The sequence below is a fragment of the Pleurodeles waltl genome, chromosome 5, assembly GCF_031143425.1.
Source record: "Pleurodeles waltl isolate 20211129_DDA chromosome 5, aPleWal1.hap1.20221129, whole genome shotgun sequence".
Taxonomy (NCBI): Eukaryota; Metazoa; Chordata; class Amphibia; order Caudata; family Salamandridae; genus Pleurodeles; species Pleurodeles waltl.
The window spans coordinates 1,819,735,135-1,819,756,659 of record NC_090444.1 but is presented as its reverse complement, the minus strand read 5'-3'; the positions used below and the strand labels follow the sequence as shown (position 1 = coordinate 1,819,756,659).

At 44.7% G+C, this 21,525-nt stretch overlaps 1 protein-coding gene across 5 annotated transcripts in view; it reads right to left on the bottom strand.

Moving 5' to 3' along the window:
• Positions 1-21,525, bottom strand: part of CMTR1 (cap methyltransferase 1) — a 419,501-nt gene that overhangs the window by 161,943 nt on the left and 236,033 nt on the right. For all 5 annotated transcript variants that reach the window (XM_069236317.1, XM_069236319.1, XM_069236315.1 and 2 more), the window contains one exon: positions 10,279-10,347. In XM_069236317.1, the coding sequence (XP_069092418.1) occupies positions 10,279-10,347 (69 nt within the window). The remainder of the gene's footprint in view (positions 1-10,278; positions 10,348-21,525) is intronic.

Genomic DNA, 21,525 nt, shown 5'->3' with positions numbered 1-21,525 from the left:
TCACCTCACCAGTACAAATCAATACTTTAATAAACAGTAAAATGAAGTGCCACTCATTATTTTAATGCTAACGGGCTGTGTATTTGATTACAAAGCATAGAGAGTGACCTCTTTGCAATTTCCCCTCCAGCACGGGTGTGTATGCACCTTGTAGGAAGCTGGCTCTTTATATGGTATACCAAGATAAGGTATACTGAGTCCAGGGGTGTTACCTTATGAGTGAACATGGGTTTGCTCTAGCAATCTTAAGGTGCTCTTTTCGGGGGTAGTGTGGTCGGGCAGTCTTAGGCTTATCAGAGAGGAGTATTAGACATTTCCATAGGTACAAAGTCAATAAACGAGACACGACTCAATAAGGAGATCCACACCAATTTATAAAAATAACGGGTATCTTTATGTATGTTTAGGCACCAGAATCAATACGATCAGGTAAGTACGCTTTACAATAGAAATTATCACAGTTTTGGAAAGTCAACACTTTTCTGAAGATGCAATGCTATCCTATGGAGTAAAAACAAATACGGAAAACGGGTACTTAGCAGTGAATTACAGGGCCAATCGTCCAGTCTTTAATAGAGTATGGGGCAGGGTTCTAGGCTGCACCAACAGGTTACCTCAGGCAGCATTGGGGCGGTCAAGTGCAGAGCTGTAGTTCAGCATCTGGGTGCCCTGTTGAAGTCAATAGGGATCGGTCCGGTCAGAAAGGCACTGCAGGCAGGGACATGGGGTTAAGTCTTGTTAAACCAACAAGGGGGCTCAGGTCTCACGAGGCTCGGGGACATAGGGACACCAGTGGTCCTCTTCTCCTCGGTTCGGGGTGGCCGGGTACAGATGTGCAGTGCACTGTCAGGTTTCTGTCACTGGAGACATTTGCCGTAGAGGGGGACCTGCACAAAGTGGCTGTGTGAAAGTTGCAGTGAAGGTTGCAGTAGGGAAACTCGCAATGGACTTTGTCTTTGGAGAGGCTGGATGGCACCGCTGACCCACTTCAACTCTGACTACGGGGCATGGGTGCATCTGGTTTTGCCAGTCCAGAGTCCTCTTCAGTGTTTCTTGGGTGTTTGTAAGGATGCAGGGAAGAAGCTCTGCTATTCCACTGGAGTTGCTGGTGCTGGGGTGAAAGCTGGCAGTCTTCCTGGGCTTTTGGAAGTTTCAGCAGGTGTAGGACGAGGCGTCTTTTTTTGCAATTGTGGAAGTCAGCAGGTAGGCTTGGCGATGAGTCACTGGTCTTTAGTTCTTGCCTTTTGCATCTCTGGAGTGTTTTTGTTCTTCAGATCAGCAGGATCTGATTTCCTAGTGCCAGGGGCTCCCCTAAATACTGAAATCATGGGCATTTAGGGGAGTGTAAGGTAGCAGCCAATAGGCTAGTTTCCCCTGGGGTTACTATGACCCATATGACCACTTCCTCTGGGAAGTGGGCATAATACTGTCCCAGAGTACCTAGTTCTGCTACCACCAAGATGGCAGACTTTCAAAATTCGTTTCCACATCAGGTAGCACATCAGGTAGCTCGTGCTGGTCCTTTGTTGTGCAGGACTTTGTATCAATGGGTCAGCATCTTGAACTGGTACCTCTTCCGGATCGGGAGCCAGTGTGGCTTCTTGAGGTGCAGGGTGACGCGAGTCCACCTGGGGAGGTCAAGATGAGCCTTTCTGATGAGTTTTGTATGGTCTGTAGTTTCTTCAGGAGTCGTACAGTGACTACTATTTAACGCATGCCAGCCTGCTGGTGACGAGGGCTTGAGCGACTGTCCTTCTGGTGTTGATTGGGAGCCACCTGAAAACCTTACGGAGCATGCGTAGGGTGTGGAAGCGGGCGCTATCGCTCCCATTCCAAGGTCAAATGGTCCCCTGCTGGGTATACCGCTGGCCAGTCGGGTTTCACTTTTGTATTTCTATGGAGGGATAATCATCAACCAGAATATAAATCTGAAACAGCCCGATTAGGGCCCACTCCGCCAGGCTAGGCAGGTTCGCCATGCACACAGCCTTATTAAAACAATGCAGCAAGACTTCTGAAGCCAGCAGGGCACTGTGCAACCCTGCAGCTTCCCTTCAGAATACCCCAGCAGGGCTGTGTCATTCATATAGACGTCCACGGGACTGCATCTGTGGATTCCTTCCTAAGGAACTTAGATTACAATCTGCACTTTCTACAGTAAACTACTCTGCATTAATCCGAGACGGAGGTATTTGAGATTTGCTAAACAATCTGCCTACATTCACTGCAGAGTCTTAAGTGGAGGTTCTTACTCGACATACGTAGACTCAGGCTCTAAAACTCTGTGCTTCGCTAACTGGAAAACCATTTTTAACTAGTTTACCATTTACCTGCAGCGTGTACTTCTCTCTAATTCACTTTCATCCCATTCTCTCGGCACGTAAATTCTTTTAAAATAATAGTTTTTTTTAAAAAGCCACAAGGTGGCAGCATTTTCCACAGGTTTTGAAGCGAGGCGGTGGCAGTTTAGTTATCTAATGTATAGCTCACCATATTAGCAAAAAATACATTTTAAGGAACACAGAACAGATATTGCAAAACATCTATCTGCAATAAACATTTTTTTCACGCAAATATGCAGTGTACAACCTACATCTGATGATAAAAAGGTGCAGTGAGCAATCTACGGATCACACTGAAATATGCAATAGGAATGAATCTGAAATGTAAACAATTGTTTTATGTTTTGGCCGAGCGGGGGTGCAAGAGTATTTAAGAAATGGACTCCTTAGTCTAGGGACGGTGGTCTACTTTTGGCTATCATTTCGCAGCTCACTTCGTGCGCGGAGACACTTTGGTCATCAGATAGGGTGACCAGATTTTGAGGAGCAAAAACCGGGAAAAGTCCAACATAAAAGAAGGGCTAACGACTTTACACTCACTTTTATATCTGGCCTGCCCCGTTTGTTTGCGGCACACACACCCAAACATTTACAAGACTATATATATAAAATTAGCGATGGCTTGACCTCCCACCCTGCACCCCCCAACTCTCTCTGCCCCCCCTCCGTCTCGCTGCTGGGAGAAGACAGGGGACTCTGTTGCCCGACAGTAACAGATAAATTAATTAATTATTGCATACTTTGTAGGCATCTGTTAAAAGAGAGCATACCTTCAATTTATGCTTCCCTAGAAGTTGGAAGGCTATAATGAAGTTGGAAGGCTATTGCCACAGATCAGAGTTATATTCCTGACACTACCCCTGTTGGTACATTGTCTGCATTACCCAATTTTAGTACGGACTCACCCTCTGCTTTAGCTGAGCCTGTTGATCTGTTATCAAGGTATATATCCTGGAATATAGCCGGTCTGGAGTCCAGCCAGTGTATTCCTGATTGGAGGGACTTCATAGATCAGGGCGATATAATTGCATTCCAGGAAACATGGGCTATCACACCGATATTTCGGGTGGGGTATCTGAACTTTAACAAGCCAGCAACTAGAGGCCAGAAAGGGCGTCCTGTTGGAGGTCTTACAATCTGGGTCCGCCAAAGTGCGGGTGTAAGAGTTGAAGAAGTGACAATTGATAGTCTAGACATAATTGCCTTAAAGATAAAGTCCAACCAAGGTACAAACATCCTGTTGGTTAATATTTATGTCAGGGGCCTCCAGGGAGGAAGGGTTTCTCCGACCCTCCTCCTGTTGGATGACATTCTATCAGGAACAACGACCGATGGCCACAAGATTGTGATGGGGGATTTTAATACTTGTTTTGAGCCTTTGGGTATTGAGGACGGCCCGCTCACCGAGGATGAGGATCTATCCTGGGGTATTCCCCAACTTGAGATACCTCCGATTGCTAAGTGGTCGAGCTCAGCCACCTATATCAAGGGGCTATGCCTGGATATGGGTCTAAGAGCTGTTAACGGAAGGGTCAAGTCAGATAGGAAGGGCAGGCATACGTTCAACAACGGCAGACACAGTAGTCGTATCAACTATATTTTGGTCGATGTGAGGCAGTGGTTTGCAGTTGTTGATATGCTAGTTACGGAACGCCCAGAGAGCGATCATGATCCGCTGGTTTTGACCTTAAGGGATTCCAGCTTTCAGAGGTCTGAGTGCAGTGGTCCTAATATAACAGAAAAAGAGGTCATTGTGAGCAATGATACGCGCAGGGTACGCTGGCCCAAAATAGCTGTGGACGCTGGGGCCCGCAGGGCGATAAGAACCTTAGTGTCTAGTTCTGTGGAGCTTTTAAACAATTGTGGCTCACAGGACGAGATTATCAACGAACTTATACGTACCCATTCTAACTTGTTTCAGGAACTTAAAAAGTTGTTCATCAAATTTATCCCTAAACAACCTAGGACCAAGAAATATTCATCCACTACCTGGTTTGATAAAGAGTGTAGCAAGACAAAAAGAGTTCTCTTTGAGGCTATTAAAAACAAAAATCATAGCCAGATTAGATCTTGTAGAAAACTCTATAATGAGGCAAAACGCAAAGCAAAACAAAAGTGGGACGAGGAACTCTGGCTTATGCTGTCAGAAGCCTGTGGTAAACGCAATATGCAACAGTTTTGGTACCTCATAAAATGGGGTATCTCGCAGGACGCCCACTATAGTCCAGCTCCTGTCTCTAATCATCAGTGGGTAAAAAAATTTGAGGATCAGTTTAAGTGTCATACAGTAGAAGTGACTATACCCTACTGTCTTGAGCCCGTTGAGCAGTTAATATTCTCAGTTACTGAAGTTACCAATTGCCTGCAAAACATTCCCAAAGGGAGGGCCCCTGGCCCAGATGGTATTCCAGCCGACATTTTTTTGGAAGACCAGGACCTGTGGGTACCTTATATACTTCACCTGGGGAATGCAGTTGCAGCAGGCGCTAAAATTCCTGACTCATGGTATGGGGCAGAAATCCTTCCTTTATACAAGAAAGGCGATCGCTCAGTACCCTCAAATTACCGGCCTATCAGCCTTATTGATGCGATCCAAAAAATCATAGCACGCCTCATTTTAGGGAGGATACAGGAATGGATAACAGACTCAGATATTTTGACTCCGTTGCAGGCGGGTTTTTGACCTCATGTAAGCACCCTTGATCAAGCCTTTCGTTTTGCCCTTTTATATTGGAAAACAGTTTTTTTAGGTAAGGGCAAGTTGTATGCAGCTTTTGTGGATCTAAGATCTGCATTCGACTTGGTCCCTAGGACTAAATTATGGGATTGCATACTGGAACAGGGAATGCCCAGGGCTATAGTGCGACTATTAATGAATCTTCATGCATACACCTATGCCCAAGTCCGCTGGGGTAAGCCTGGCGAGGTTACGGACAGGTTCCATGTTTTGAAAGGTGTTAGACAAGGATGTGTCCTGGCTCCCACTTTGTTTTCCCTGTTTATCAACGGGGTTACCAAATATTTTGCAACACATCCCACGGATGCTCCCCAGATAGCGGGAATGAAAGTACCATTGCTCATGTTCGCGGATGATACCTTGTTATTATCAAAGACAAGGCAAGGGCTCCAGCAGGCCCTACTCAGATTTGAGTTATTTTGTGACGAGCATGAGCTAGATGTAAATGTTTCTTAAACAAAATTCATGGTAATAAGAGGTCGAACACAAACTGTGGCAAGGGTTAAAATGGGTGGTGCTATTCTTGAGCAAACTAATGTATTTACATATCTGGGTGTGCATTTTAGTGACAATTTTAGTTGGAAACCCCAGATTGATATCCAAGCACTTAAACATGTTCAATTAGGCGGTGCCCTTCTCAAGGAATATAAAAGATCATTTACCCGCCCGATGTCCCCACTTTTGGAAATCTATGGGTCAAAAATTCTTCCCTCAGTCTTGTATGGGGCAGAGCTTTGGGGTTATAGCAATCTGGACCGACTGATGCTGGCCCAAAATAGATTTACAAGAGGGGCGGTTGGTATTCCGAGGTCATCCCCACGCATCCCGCTCCTTTATGACCTTGGGCTCCAACCGGTGGAAGATCAACCCAGATTTCGGCCCTTGGCCTTCTGGCGGAGGTTGTGGTCTACCCCAGAGCTGTTATTATATGCGAAAGCATGCCTCGAGGTAAGGGACACCCTAGGATCCGATAAGATTGGTTGGTTTAAGGGTGTTAGAACCACCCTTTGTGCCATGGGTCTAGGTGCCCTTTGGCACAACCCAGACTCAGCTACTTTTCCTTCAAAAAAAGAGCTGAAACAACTATATTGGGAATGGGTGGTAGGCATAAGACACTCATCCCTTATAGGTAGTTCCCTTACAACAACATTTGTACACGTGAAAGATGTCTCTGCAATTGAAATGTATTGGGATGTTATTACAAAACCTATGGACCGCAAATTATATCACCAAGTTAGAGTGGGCTCAATACCTTTAAGGTGTTTAACCTCAACCTGGGGCATTGGAGGCCCAGACAAATGCCCATGTGTACTGAAATGCGGGAAAATGTTAGCCATTTGTTCTTTGTCTGTCCATTATATGCTGCCCCAAGGAAGAAGTGGTTGGTACCCCTATGCAAAAGTCTGGGCACTCAATCGGCCGAGATTGCTTGTAGGATCCTTAAAACTGATCTTTCACCTACTATAGCAATAGGGGTGGCCAAATTCCTGGGGTGGGCATGGATAATTCGTTCTAAACTACTAAAACAGTTATATGTTTTAGATAAGTAAATTATCTTGAACTTTAGAACTGAGTTTTTAAAGTAATGTACTTCCTTTTTTAATATGTTAAAATATTTAACAAATGAAGCATTAGTAGCTTTTATGAAATATTGTATTTATTGTTTTAATTGCTAGCACTGTTAATTTTATAAGTATTATGACGTATAGCATGTCTTTTATGATGAAATATCGAATAAAGACCTCATTGACTTGACTTGCTTCCCTAGACACTCTGACATTGTCCCAAAAACCGGGACATTTATGTAATAATTTGACCTTTGTCCCAAAAACCGGGACATTTGTGTAAAAGTAAGAGAAGCGTCGGGACAGCGGGCAGTCCTCTAAAAACCGGGACTGTCCGGGGAAATCCGGGACGTCTGGTCACCCTATCATCAGAAGGCATTTGTGTCATTATAATTCCTATATGTGACATAAAAGATTAAATGAAAAGTAATGTAATTATATTTAATATGCAAAAAATAATACACGCAAAAAATAATATAAATAAAATTATATTTAAACGCAAAAAATATTAATATTAAAAAAAAAAATTAAATAAAAAATATGTCCAAATACATACTTTTTAACCTGCGCCCCATGCTTGTAAAATGAAGTCTTTTTTGTCCTTTATACACTGGTGGAATCACTGTACCAACGTCACAATATGGTGCTCGCTGCCGTCCTGTCTTTAATTCTATCACATTGTGGAAATCTACTAACAGGTCCGTCTGTCTAAGTCTCGCCAGTGTTTAACAAGTTCACATACGTGCAGTTACTATAGTGCCACATGCATGTTAAATATGGATTTGTTTGCCCTTTATACACTGATCTAACCACTGTACCAATGCCTCACGGTGGCATCTACTTGCTGCCTGCTTTCCCACTTACCTGGGACTAGTTTCGAGCAACTTATAAACAGGCCTTTTGCGCCGGAGAACATGGCACACCGTTTACGCGGGTCGTTCGTAACACTACCTACTACGAGGTGAGTGGCGAATATCTCCAACTGGGATTAGTACTATTGAGATCCGTTGCGCACATGAGTTTAGATCTGTTGCGTGTATATTAGTTTAGACTGCATGTGTTGACGTGTGTGAATATGGACTATCAACTTTTGGTATCAGGTGTGGACCCGCGGTACTTTACCGTGAGGTCGGATATTACGAGACCAGCACATTATGGCCAACACTTGATACCCTACGGGCATTTTTCAACTTGAAATCGTGGTACCTAATTTGATATATTCTACGTGATTATCAGCTACATTTTGCATGTTCTCTGTATATTCTTCCATTTACGCACATGGAAGAAAACACACTGTCCTTGTATGAGACAGTTTACTTATTATTTTTATTTTGAGAGGTGATCTGCTTCTAGATGATCCATATAGATTTCCTTACTGGTATCTTTCACACTGAATGCCTTTTTTGTTGTTGGTTGCTGTCTGTTTGTTCACAGGCTTAACATGGCCATAGCTCTCTGAATTCTTGCTACAACTGGGAGACACTTAAAAGATTACAACATAAGTATATGCTGGTGTCACTAAATATTCTTGTGTCGTCATCTTTTCATATTAACAGATATACTTTGTGCTTACTACTAGTCACACTGATTAAAACTAGCGGATTATTGAAGCATGGTTCTCGTACTACAACAGTTTTTCATTTAGGTGCGTTCTCTGTTGAATGTATTAGAAAACTACAATTGTGAAATATACCCCACTTGAATTTTAACGGGCAGGCACGGATTTACTTTGTGGAATTTTGCTTACTCTTGACATACATTATTCTTTTTAATTCGGTAATTGACCCTACAAAGGTGCTTCATATTCCATTGAATATCTTTTTCTTGGTTGTTTTGTAACTAAATCAGTCACTACTTGTGCCATTTGGCGGATACCATTCTAATCAACATAGGCTGAGTTTTAGAATTTCATTTAAGTTTCAAAATCGAATTGGTAATTGATACTGCGTTACACATGGATCACCAATTGTGTGATAAGGGTACCTTGTCTTCCACTGCAGTGCACGGAGGCACGATAGGATACTGACCACATATTTATAACTCAGGATCACAGCTCTCTCTGTTCTTTCTTCTTCTCACCTCTGGGGCGTAGAAAAAGATGCATCTCGGGTCCAAGAATCTCAGCCACTACTAATGCCCGTGCGTGGAAACCACTCTCTTGCAATATCTACCATTTAGCACATTGGACTTGGTGATGGGTCTTTCCTTCAAAGTTTTCATCACACAGACTTACGAGTGATACAATTATTGTTGGACACATGGTCAGAAATACAATTATATATTTGTATATATGTGTTGGACACATGGTCGGGAATACAATTATATATTTCTGTGTTTTTGTCAATATGCAAAACCTGAAATGTTTGTATAATCATTTTTGCAGCCTTTAGAAAGTCTCCAATGCGAAACAAGTGTTGGCTGTAAATCACATACTGGAATCTGCGTTCTTTTAAACTGTAAACTTTGCACTTGTATAGCGCACTACTCACCTCTTAGGGTCTCAAGGCACTGTACGCATACCGCTGTGGAACCCCTCCTGGCTTTTCCCTGTGAGGCACCCACTCCTGGACAGCCCCAGGGTGAAGCCAGGCATCCAAGTGCTGTGAGGGCAGTTGTGGAGATTAAGCAAGCTATTGCCCAGTTACAGAGTGGGACCCATTAATTAGATTAGGCACTGAGGCAAGAATTATCTGGTCCAAGGGAATTGAGCCCAAGACACGCCGAGGTGGGAATTGAACCCTGGTCCCGGGCCAGATCTCTGCATCAGGGTCTGCCGCTCTAACCATTGTGCCACACTTTTAAAGAATCAACCACAAAATTTCACCTATACGTCTTGGGGACTTCATTTACTTGTGCTGCAAAAATTTTAAAAAAATCTGGACTTCTTCAGTCTGACCTGGTTAACTTCTGCAAAATAGTCTCTTAGACCTACCACCCCTATTTAGTTATGATGGGACAATCATCTCAGATGGAAGATCATTTCTGACTGTATTGGATCTCTTCTTTACAGTAACTTAACATTGTTTAAGAAGAAAACCATCTGTTTCAGTAAGCACAAAGAACAGTTAATTAAAGCCACCTATGCATTAAATATGGACTTTGGGTTTCTTTTACTAGCCGCTGTTTATTATAAGTACGTTTGCTCCAGAGTTTTAGGTTATTACAGCTTTTCTTTCCACATGATCCTGCTTGTGCTGCCAGTGTATTTAATAAAATAGTGGCCTTCTTCACAGTATTTTGAGACATTATTCTACAAGGAAAAATAGGAAGCAGTCTGTTTGAGGTGAGAACATTTAAGGTCCACACACAAAAATGACCCACAATGCACTAGGTAGGTGTACAGATAGTGCTAAAGATAGATCTCTTTGTCATACAGCTTTTTCATAATGCAGAAATAGCGCAATAAAATGTATAATATGCAACAAATGACAAAATAATTTACTTAGGTACTGCCTTTCATACGAGAAAGTGATGTTATGTTTTGCTACCTTTCACCAAAAATTGTGACTTCATTAGTAAAAAATGTTCTTCAGAACAGATGCTGAAATCAAAGCAAAACATTTCTGAAGCTCAACAAATGAATCAACCAAAGGTTTTACAAGTTCTAAAAATAGTTTGTCATTGACCTTTTTACCTGAATCAGCTGATAGAATTTGTATTTTGCATCAGAAGAATGGGGGGCAACCCGAACCTGGTCTGGTATCTGAAAAAACAAACGAATGTGGTTCTCTTTTACAGAAAAGACAACACAATATTCCATCAGATGACATCTCAAACAAAAACAAAATCATCAATTATGAAAGCAAATCTGCATACCAGTAACTAGAGTTTTACAGCATTGGATCATTCATAGATTCAGATCCTTTAATTATTTCCAATAATCAGACTTGGAACACTCTGTAAAAATGTTAAACAGCAGTGACAAAATGCATCCATTTAAACAATGTGGCATCTACAGCCGATTCATGTCATTAAATCACACAAGAGAGCCATTAGAGTGAACAGACTCGGAGGTTTGCTCCTCAAAGGCATCCACAATTCCAATTTTACAAACAATTAAAAAGGGAAAGGAAATTACCAGAAACACATACAACGGGAGGAGGGAAGATTTCATCAGAATATAAGAAAAATGTCAACACTGAAGAAAGTAGCTAAAGGAAAGATAGCTACATTTTCTCCATTGGATCTTTGCTATACTCAGATGATTGAAAAAGTGGAAGTCAAGACTTTCGGTTGAGGTGGCAGGCTGACAGTAGTTTCTCTGTGGAGTTCCTGGAGGATTTTGCGACTGGGCCTTTCCATGACCTTCGGGGATTAAGGTGTGGTCAGGTTGAGGAGCCAGTGAATCTCAGCATCTCGAAGGACGGTCTGTGGGGGATGCACTCTCTCCAGTGCAAACAAAATACCATTTTAGACTCCAGTGAAGATCTGCAAGAGGTGTTGCCAAGCAGTAGCTGGTAGATTCCACCTGACGGGCCGGCAGACTAGCATAGGGACACAGATATCCCAGGAAAGAGAAGCACAAAGGTGAGCTTGAGACAGTGCTAAGCCTCATACCCTGTCTGGTGACGGTGCTTGGAGGGGAGACCATGCGGGGTCCGAGTACGATATCTATAGTCCAATATCCTGACAGAGGAGGAATGAATATCAGGGGCACACAACTCTTGAACAATCAGTAACAAGGATGGGTGATTTTGTTGTGGCATCACTGACAGGGGAAAAGGTAACTTGTCTTACTGTAGGTCCCGGAAACAGGCAAAGTGGGGCCAAGCCCACAGGGAACACAACAAGAAGCCTTGATTTTGAGTGCTGGAGTTCCTACACAGGAGCAACGCTGTACAGTGAGACATGGCCGACTAGAGCACATTGTCGTGTGAAATTAATTCCACAGCCCCTGAATGAAGACCTCTATGGTGGTACTCCAGCCTTAAATAACATCTGAGTGGACGCTTGGAGAAGGCTACCCACTGATGATCACAAACTAATATGCGACAGTCCTGAAACACCAGGCGTTTGGCACATTACAGGACACCTGAGAATTCACAACCCACCGTGAAACCTAAGGTGGGAAAGACTGACCATTTCCTGCAGCCCATATGAAAAGAGAATTGGATGTAGTTTAACAAGATTCTTGTGGGCAATCTGAGGGCTCAAGGAGCAGATTTGCACACGGATTTATTAGTAATACAAAGCAGACACTCACTATCACAGGTTGGATCTGGCAAAAACCCAGCTTAGCGCTAATTCAGAGTCGGACCCACTGCTACACATCAATGCAACGGTATCAAAACAGAAATCCGAGATAATCTTCCTTCATGGCCAGAGCAAGGACCATGAAAACCGATCCATGAGGGGCAATATCCCTAATGAAGAGTTAGAGGGTAATAACACAGAAGTCCGACTTTGGGAGGTGTTCAGGGGCATCGAGCAGGAGAAGCTGTACTTTGCTATTGGTATAGTCAGAGTGCAGAGTGGAGGGGTGTGTTAAGAAACCCAATGCGTGAAAGAGAACGCAACAGACACCTAGTGGTGAAGAGGCGGATGGGAGGGGCTGGAACAGAAACAGACATGGACACCAGCCCAGAGCAACACAGACCTCCAAAGTAACTCCCAAGTCTGCGGATGAAATAAATCAATACTTGTGAAACAAGGATGCTGATGGCTGCCTCACAGCTTGCCCTGGATGGGTGATGTAATCTTCCCTAAGTCCCAAGGCTCTACTCACTTCTGTCCTACGCTTAACAACAGAATGTATACTGGCTTGCAGGAGGCCTCCACAGTGGAGAGTGAGCCATCATCCCACTATAAAATTAGTTGTTTTACAAAACGAATGAAGCTTCATAATATTGTTATTAAACCTTTGTCCTAGATGGGAGACCATAACTGCAGTGATCTGGCAAGCTTAGAGGTCCATTTACAGTTAGTGAGGCACAGAGCACAAATGATAATCTGTCACAGTCCTAGGCAACCTTGAGGAGAAAGAGATCATGTTAGCAAGAGTTTATGCCCCCGACACAGACTAGTATCAGTTTTATGCATCGTCTCAAATGGTGTCCTCTTGCCCCAGGCAACAACATTAGTGGCCAGAGACTTCAACAGTGCATGCAATGTTAATCTGATAGAGCGCACCTCTCTCTATCAAACTCACTCCTAAGAAAAGCAGCAAAGGGGCCGAGTGCCTGGGCAGCATCATGGGAAATAGACACCTGGCGACTTCTACACCTTGAAAACAGAGAATATTTATGATATTTGCAACCCCACAATCTGCATGTGAGGCTACACATATTCTTTTGCTCACCACGTGTTCACAGGAGGGTGGCACAAACTGAAGATCTTTGTTGAATGGTCTCAGACCATATTCCATTGCAAAAAGAAAGGGATCCTACTTGGCATCTCCACCTTACCACATTAGAGGATCTCACATTTAGAGAAACAATTAGGCTAGAATATGCAGAAAATAATGGTATGGTCTCAAAAGATATACAAAATGGGAGGTGTTCAAGATCATTAAACGAAGGCATTGCATCAAGACCTCACAAGAAATTAAAATGGAACCCTTACATGTCTTACTCACAAAAGAAGATAGTCTCAGATTATAACACATACATTACCAGAAGACATACTGAAGGTGATAAGGCTGGGAACATGCTGGGTTGTCTGATAAGATCGGATGCAGATAGAAAGTTAAGAGCGACTATTCAAAACACGACTGGTGGAATATTGTATACAAAAAGTGATGTAAATTAAGCATTACGGCCTGACTCATTAGATGCAATGATATCGAACCACGGTGCAGAGGCAGACTTAGCCATCACACCGACACCTGAACAAATCAAACACTAGAATTCCCTTTGACAGTACAAGAAACCAGGAAAGCAATAACTGCACTGGCCAAAGGGAGACCTACTAGAGCTGATAGTCTGCCAGTTGAGTTGTATGCAATCCATACAGACCCATTAGGTCCCCGACTTTAGAGAGGCACACCAAAGTTGAGACTGGCACAGTAACAGGATCTGTAAGGGAAACAATTATAGTGTTCATACTCAAGCCCACAAAGACCCTCTATTTAACGCATTGTATCACCCATTATAGATATGAAACATTGATTATAAAACAATCAGGGTTAGGGCCACTGAATGTTGGGAACATTACTCATACTTGCACATCTAAACCAGAGTGTTTGTGTTCCAGGTTGCAATATGTCCCTTAACACCAGATGACTATTTTAGATATTAGATGCTGCTCCCATGCCCTACTCAAAATCAGCTATAATCTCAATTCACCTAGAACAATTCTTTGACAGATTAGGCTAGAAAGATACTTTTGAGTTTCTCCAACAACTAGGTTTTGAAGAATTCATATGGAAGTGGATTCACACCTCCAAGAATCCCAGCAAACATGCCGAAGACTCGAAAAGAAGTGGCACCAAGATCAGACACTGGACAACCACACAGCCTTCAAAAACACCATCCGAAGACACCACCATCTCATCCGAACCGACAAGAGAACCGCCTTAAAAAAAAGCATCAACAACAACGCACACAGCCACAAGGAGATCTTCAACATCGTGAAGGAGCTCTCCAACCCCGGCTCCAATGTCAACAACATCCCACCATCGCAAGACCTCAGACTCCCTAGCCACCTTCTTCCACTGCAAAATTGCAGACATCCATGACAGCTTCTGCACTCAACCGCTGACACCCCCTTCCCCCCACCCCGTTAACCACTGACACCACAGACTCACCAACCACCAGCCTCCTGCTCTCCTGGACCCACAACGACACCATTGAAATCATGAACACCATCCACTCCGGCTCACCATCCGACCCCTGCCCTCACCACATCTTCAACAAAGCAAGCTCGGTCATCGCACCCCAACTCCAGAAGATCATCAACAGTTCCTTCGAGTCCGCCACCCTCCCCGAGAGTTGGAAACGCGCTGAGATCAACGCCCTCCTCAAGAAAGCGAAGGCAGACCCAAAGGACCTCAAGAACTTCCGGCCCATCTCCCTGCTCCCCTTCCCGGCAAAAGTCAGAGAAAATTGTCAACAAACATCTGACCCGTTTCCTCGAGGAGCACAGCACTTTGGACACACCCAAATCCGGATTCCGCAGCAACCACAGCACCGAAACTGCCCTCATCGCCGCCCCGACATCAGAACCATACTGGACAACGGCAGAACTGGATCCCTCATCCTCCTGGACCTCTGAGACGTATTTCCACACCGTCTGCCAGCACACCCTAAGCACACGCCTCAGCGACGCAGGAATCCACAACTGAGCCCTGGACTGGGTCACCTCCTATCTCACTGGCAAAACTCAGAGAGTCCGTCTCCCTCCATTCTGCTCTAAAGCCACCAAAATCATCTGCAGCATACCCCAGGGTTCGTCCCTCAGCCTGAACCTCTTCAACGTCTACATGGCTCTGCTCGCTAACATCGCCCGATCTCACAACCTCAACATCATCTAGCTAGGGGGAGACAAAGATTCCCATTCTTTTTAAATGTGCTTCGATGTTGAATCAGCCCTCGAAAGTGAACTAGTGGCACCTCCATGTAGCTTAAATGTAGATTTCAATATTGACCAGGACGAAGATGGACCTGGGTCCTTGCTTTCTTTCTGGATGTCATTCTAGGGGAGCCCACATAAGGGTCTGTCCCACACTGGCTGCACCTTCCAAAAAGCAATTCCTAGAGTATTTGGCCTGCCTCCTTGCAATTAAATCGAATTTTCTCTCTGTCTCTCAGCAGCCTTTCTTGACATCTTCTGGCAGACTTTTTACTGTCTTGGAAGAAGAGTGTCTGGAAGGCAAAGGACACAGACAGTGAGGGTCTGTTTTAGCCTTTGGTCTGCGGCAAGATGGGCACTTGTCAAAAAAAGAGGGCACTTTTGAGGGAAAGAGAAAATGTTTTATAATAAAAACATCCAAAAACACTTTCTAACTGAAATGGTATTGAATGAAGTCAACTATGGAAGATTTTGAAAGGTTTTTCCTACAGAAAAGCTGAGTTCTGTGAGCCAGGATCCTGAAGACAGGAACTGGATAAAAGAAAAGAAAAAAAAAAAAAGAAAAAGAACTGGAGCAACTGACACAGGCAATGCAAGATGGATGCTGTGCAGTGCACTTTATTAAAAGGAGCAGTGTCCGTTTTCCAGTCTCTTTAGGCTGCAGCCGAATTAGCTACATTGCCCTATTTTTATTCGCGTTCCTTAAATTAAAAAAAAAAAAACGTTTGTGAAAGAATGTTTCTAATCCTGTTTATAAATCTAATGACTTTATTTGAAATTGGATAAAGATGATGTGTGTGAAAAATGGCCAATATAGCCAGCATCAGGCTTTTGCAATATTGTAGGGAGCTGGCTTTTTATATGATATATCAAAAGTAGATATATTGCGCAAAGCGTCCATGGTTCCCTCCCCAGTGGACAGGGGCTTGCTCCAGCAATCCTAAGGTGCTCTCATAGAGGGCAGTGTGGTCGAGCTGCCTTAAGCTTATCAGAGAGGAGTGTTGGACACTTACCATTGGTACACAGTCAATAAATGACACATGACTCAATAAGGAGATCAATGCCAATTTACAAAAATAACAGGTATCTTTATATATGTTTAGGCACCAGAATCAATATGATCAGGTGAGTACGTTTAGCAAGAAAAATCGTCAAAGTTTTGAAAAGTCAACAGTGCAATTTATGGAGGAAAAACAAATACAGCAAACAGGTATAATACAGCGACGTAAGGGACCAATCTCCTGGACTTAAGGTAAGTATTGGGTAAGGGTCAGGGACCACACCACCAGGCCACACCGGGTGGCACTGAGGCAGCCGGGTGCATAGGTGTAGTACGGTGTATGGTGCATAATGTTAGTCAATGGGTATCAATCCGGTTACAAAGAGGCTGCAGGATAGGACTGGGAGTCCAGTTGGGGTGAACCAACTGGTGGGTTTAAATCTTGGAATGGTCGGAGACGTCAGGACACCTTGAGTCCTCTTCTCCATGGGCCAGGGGGGACGGGTGGCGAGGGAGGCATCAGGTTTTCTCTGCCGGGAGCACTTGCTATTGAGGGGGCCTGCAGGAAGAGGCTTGAGCCCAGGCAAGGTGGCTTGGATGTAGTGGGGCTTTCAGGTGTCAGGTTTTCAGTGGTCCAGAGTCCTTGCAGCTCCCTTGGGATGTCTGCAAGATGTAGGGAAGCAGCTCTGCTGCTCCACTGGAGTTCCTGGGTCTTTGTTGAAGGCAGGTAGCCCTTCCAAGCTTTTGGATGCATAACAGCTTGCAGGACAAGATGACGGTAGGAACAGCAGACAGGCTGGCAGGGCTGGGGCCAAGTCAGGTGCTTCTTCCTCAGTCTTTGCTGTTGTGACTCTTGAACGTCCTTCTTCGTAGATAAGCATGAATCAGATTTCCTCGTTCCAGGGGCCACCTAAATGCTACATTTTGGGGGGGTATAGGGTAGCAAACAATGGGCTACTTACCCCTAGGCTCACTACACCCCCTCTATATGACAACATCCTGTGGGAAGTGGGCATAACCCTGTCCCAGAGTGCCTAACTGCAGAATTTTAAATGTTGGGTTCACATCAGGCAGCTCTTCTTAGGGGTGGGGCTGACCTGAGTGGTGGACACACCTCCCTAAATGCTAAATTTCCTGCCTGTCCTGGTGCCAAATGGGCCCCAGGGCAGAGGGGTCTGCATCTCTCCTCAGAGTGAAGCCCGATCTGCAAATCAAGGGTGATGGGTTTCTTTGGAGCCCGCCTTGAATTGAAGATTCATTGGTCATCCTGTTGGGTGGGATAGGTAAACACCTCTCCCAGAGCAGGCTTTTGTTCCTGTCCGCTCGAGAGCAAAGGCCATCACCCTTTGGGGTCAGAAACCTGTCTGATAGTGGCAGGCTAATTAGAACTAGTCAGCCAGCACATGGGTAAATGGTAGGTTTTCAGGGGACACCTCTAGGGTGTCCTCTGGCTAAATCTATTAATAAATCCATCACTGGCATCAGTGAGTGTTTATTAATATTGATTCCAAACATCCCTATTTTCAGCAAAGCCATCATGAAGCTGGGAAAAATGAACTGACCAGTGTCCAGCACATGTACTTACAATAGCCTTCCTGTTCACCCACTATGCTTAAAAATTGACAAACACACATCAGGGCATTTCTGCTCATGAAGATATGCCCTCACATGTAATATAATGCACCTTCCCTTAGGGCTTAAGGCCTGCAGTAAGGGTGACTTACATATATTGCACACAGTGTCGGGGGACAATGCACACAGGCTGTGTGCCATGTTGTGTTTTCACTTTTAGCTGCACCAAGACATGCAGACTGCTATGGCAGTCCGCATGTGCTAGGTGAGGGATCCCTGACGATGGCACAATACATGCTGCAGCCCTTGGGGACCTTTGGTAGCCATGACCTAGGTACCTGGGATGCCATTTACTAGGGACTTACAGGGAGGGCCAACGGAATTGCTAATTGGGGAACAAGTGCACAGTTTTGGGGAAAGAAATCTGGCACTGGGGATGTGGATAGTAGAACCCCAGTACACTTTCAGTCTAAACTGCATCAACTACCAGACAAAAAGTGGGTGTGACCATGTCAAAAAGGGGTACTTTCCTACAATATGTTTTGTTTTATAAATTGACTATTCTGGAAAACAAGTGCAAAAATATATATATGTATATATATTTTAATAGGACCGCTGCGATCATAAACATGTTCTGGACTGTTTAGTGCTTATTATTTTCTTATTTTCAATGGAAGATCCCAGGAAGGCAAATCCCCTTTCCTTGAGGCTCCCAGAGTATACTAAGCAAAAAGTAGCAGCAATACAGTCAAGCTTACGCAGCAAATGTCCTGAGGCTAGTGCAAATACATCAAAGGTTACATAAACATTTATAGTGGAGTGCTGGACCAGGCTTCACACTGCTCTTGGCTCCTTCAAATTGCTAGGTTGCAGAAAAGGCAGTTGTATGTATTTGGCTCTGAATATACTATATCAAAATGAGGTACAGTGTGCACAGAGTCCAGGGGTTCCCCAGAGGATTAACAGAGGCTAAAGTAGATAATACTAATGCTCTCTTTTGTGGTAGTGTGGTCGAGCAGTTAGGCACACACTCAATGACTAACTCCAGGCCAATTGTTTTTATATAGCAAAAATATATTTTGTTACTTTATTACTAGAACCAGAAGAACTTTGTTGCAGGTAAGTACAGTTGTAAGTAGGTATTAAGCATTTGTATTAAATGTACTTTGGTTGTAGCAGATAAAACAGTTTATAAGCAAGTAGCAATTTTTTATTTCAAAAATTGACACTGCAATTTTCCATAGGAGTCCATAGAGTCCTTGGCGGGGGAGGGGGGGTGGGGTGGGGGGAGTGTTAGCACAGAAAACAGGTAAGTACACGATTTACGACTTCAGAGGTTAGGATGGTCGAAGTTTGGGTTGACCCCAAAAAGTGCACCACTAAAAAAACAACGCTAGCTGGGTGCAGAGGTCAAAGTTGGCAACGGGATTGCAATAAAAGGTAAGTACACGCTTCTTCGGAGAGCAGACCTGGGGGTTTAGGTGAGCACGGGGGGGGGCACAGGTAGGCACCAATCACACACCCTCAGTGGCACAGGGGTGGGCCGGGTGCAGGGTACAAACACACGGCTGGGCGCCCAGTGCATTTTAATAGGGGGAACCCCGGGGGTCACAAAAGATGCTGCAGACTGGGTCCAGGGGCTTGGTTCTGAAAAACCACAGGCTGGACAAGGAGGAGGCCCGTCTGTTGAATGTCCCTAGACCATCGGTTGGATTCCCCAAGGCCTGGGGGCTGCGGGTGCAGGGTACCTTTAGGCATCGGGAATCTTTGTTGGATCCAGTCGCGGTCAGGTGGGTCCTCCGGTTTCAGGCTGCAGGTGTCGTTGTGTTGGTCAGGAGGTGTCAATCCAGGGAGGACACAAGGTCTGAATCGCCTGGAGACCTGCTCTGGACTGGTGTGCCACCTGGACACGGATGGTGGGTGTGGGGTGCAGAGTGGGCAGGGGTTTGCAGATCCAGGGCGGTTCTGGAGTCCTTTTTGTACCTTCTTGTGGACAGGGCACTGTCCTCAGGAGTTCTTGGTCCTCTCCTGGGCAGGCAGTCCTCCAGGGGTTTGTAGAGTTTGCTGGTCCTGCAGGATGCGTCAGCTTTTTTGGTACAGGTGTCTCTGAAGCTGCAGACAAGCCAGTAGGGCTGGGGCCAAGTCAGTTGGTGTTAGGAGTCTACTCTGCTGGTGCAAGCTTAGTAGTCCTTAGTTTTTTTTTTTTTTTTCTTTTCTTGACGTTGCCAGGAATCTGGTGAGCTAGGTTCAGGGGTGCCCTTAAATCCTAGCTTTAGGGGTGTTACAGGTCAGAGGACTGTAGCCAATGGCTACTGTCCGTGAGGATGGCTACTCCCTTCCTGTACCCACTCACTCCCTTTGGGGAGGAGGGCACATTCCTAACTCTATTAGTCTCTGTCCTCCAAATGAAGATGGAGGACTCTGCAGGGAGGGGGTCACTACAGCTCGGGACACCTTAGGGGTGATCCTAGCTGGAGTGGTCACTCCTTCCTGTTTTACCTAATTTTCCCGCCAGACTTGCCGCCAAAAGTGGGGCTTCATCCAGGGAGGCAGCAAACTCCACTAGCTGGAGTGCTCCGGGACACTGCAACAGGAGGCCTGAGCCTTTGAGGCTCACTGCCAAGTTTTGCAGTTCCTGCAGGGGGGAGGTGTGAAGCACCTCCACCTAGAGCAGGCTTTGTTTCTGACTCCAGACAGCACAAAGGCTCTCATCCCATGGGGTAAGAAACTTGTCTTTTAGTGGCAGGCTAGCACAGACTGGTCAGCCTTACACTAAAGGGTTGGTTAAAATACAAGGGGTATCGCTAAAATGCCCTCTCAGTGCATTGTACAAAACATCCAACACTGGCATGTGTGCCACAGTGTGGGTTTATTGTGATGAGAAGTTTGATACCAAAGCTCCATTTAAGCCATCATGGAGCTGTGGAACTCGTAATGACTAACTCCCAGTCTATGTACTTAATATGGCCACAATGCATTTACAATGTCTAAGAATGAATGGACTTAGACACTGTGGGGGACAGTGATCATGCAGCTAGGCCCTCACCTGTGCTACAGTGCACCCTGCCTTAGGGATGTAAGGCCTGCTAGAGGGGTGACTTACCTAAGTCACAGGCAGTGGTTTGTGGGCTTGGCACATTGAGAGGGATGCCATGTTGACTTTACCTTTTTCTCCCCACTTGCACACACAATCTGCTATGGCAGTGAGCATGTGCTTGGTGAGGGGTCCCTTAGGGTGGCCCTTGGTACCACTGGTACCTTTTACAAGGGACTTATCTGTGTGCCAGGCGGTGTCAATTGTGGGACAAATGGTACGGTTTAGGGAAAGAACACTGGTGCTGGGGTCTCGTTAGCAGGATCCCAGCACACTCTCAGTCAAGTCAGCATCAATATCAGGCAAAGTGGGGGTTAACCATGCCAAAAAGGGCACTTTCTTACAGCAGTGATTGGATAGAAGACATTTAGTGATTACACTGAAACCTCTAAGTGCAAAGCACATTCAACAACTAGGGTTACACCTCTTGAACTATTCAAAAATAGGAAACTGTGCGTCATGATGTGATCCCCTTGGCTTGGAGAAACAGTTACAGATCTTGAAGAAATTTCTATAGTCTTAACTAAGATTAAAGCGAGAGCTGTGTCTTCCAGGAAAGCTAAGTATGATGCTAGGAAAACCATAGGCAATTCCAGTGTGTCCATTGAAGATGAGTTGAGTGTGAAACTTCTAGAAGTAAGGAGAAACTGGTTCCACTAAATTTGGGGAAACTCACAAGGTCATTCATTTTTTAAATGAGCTATTAA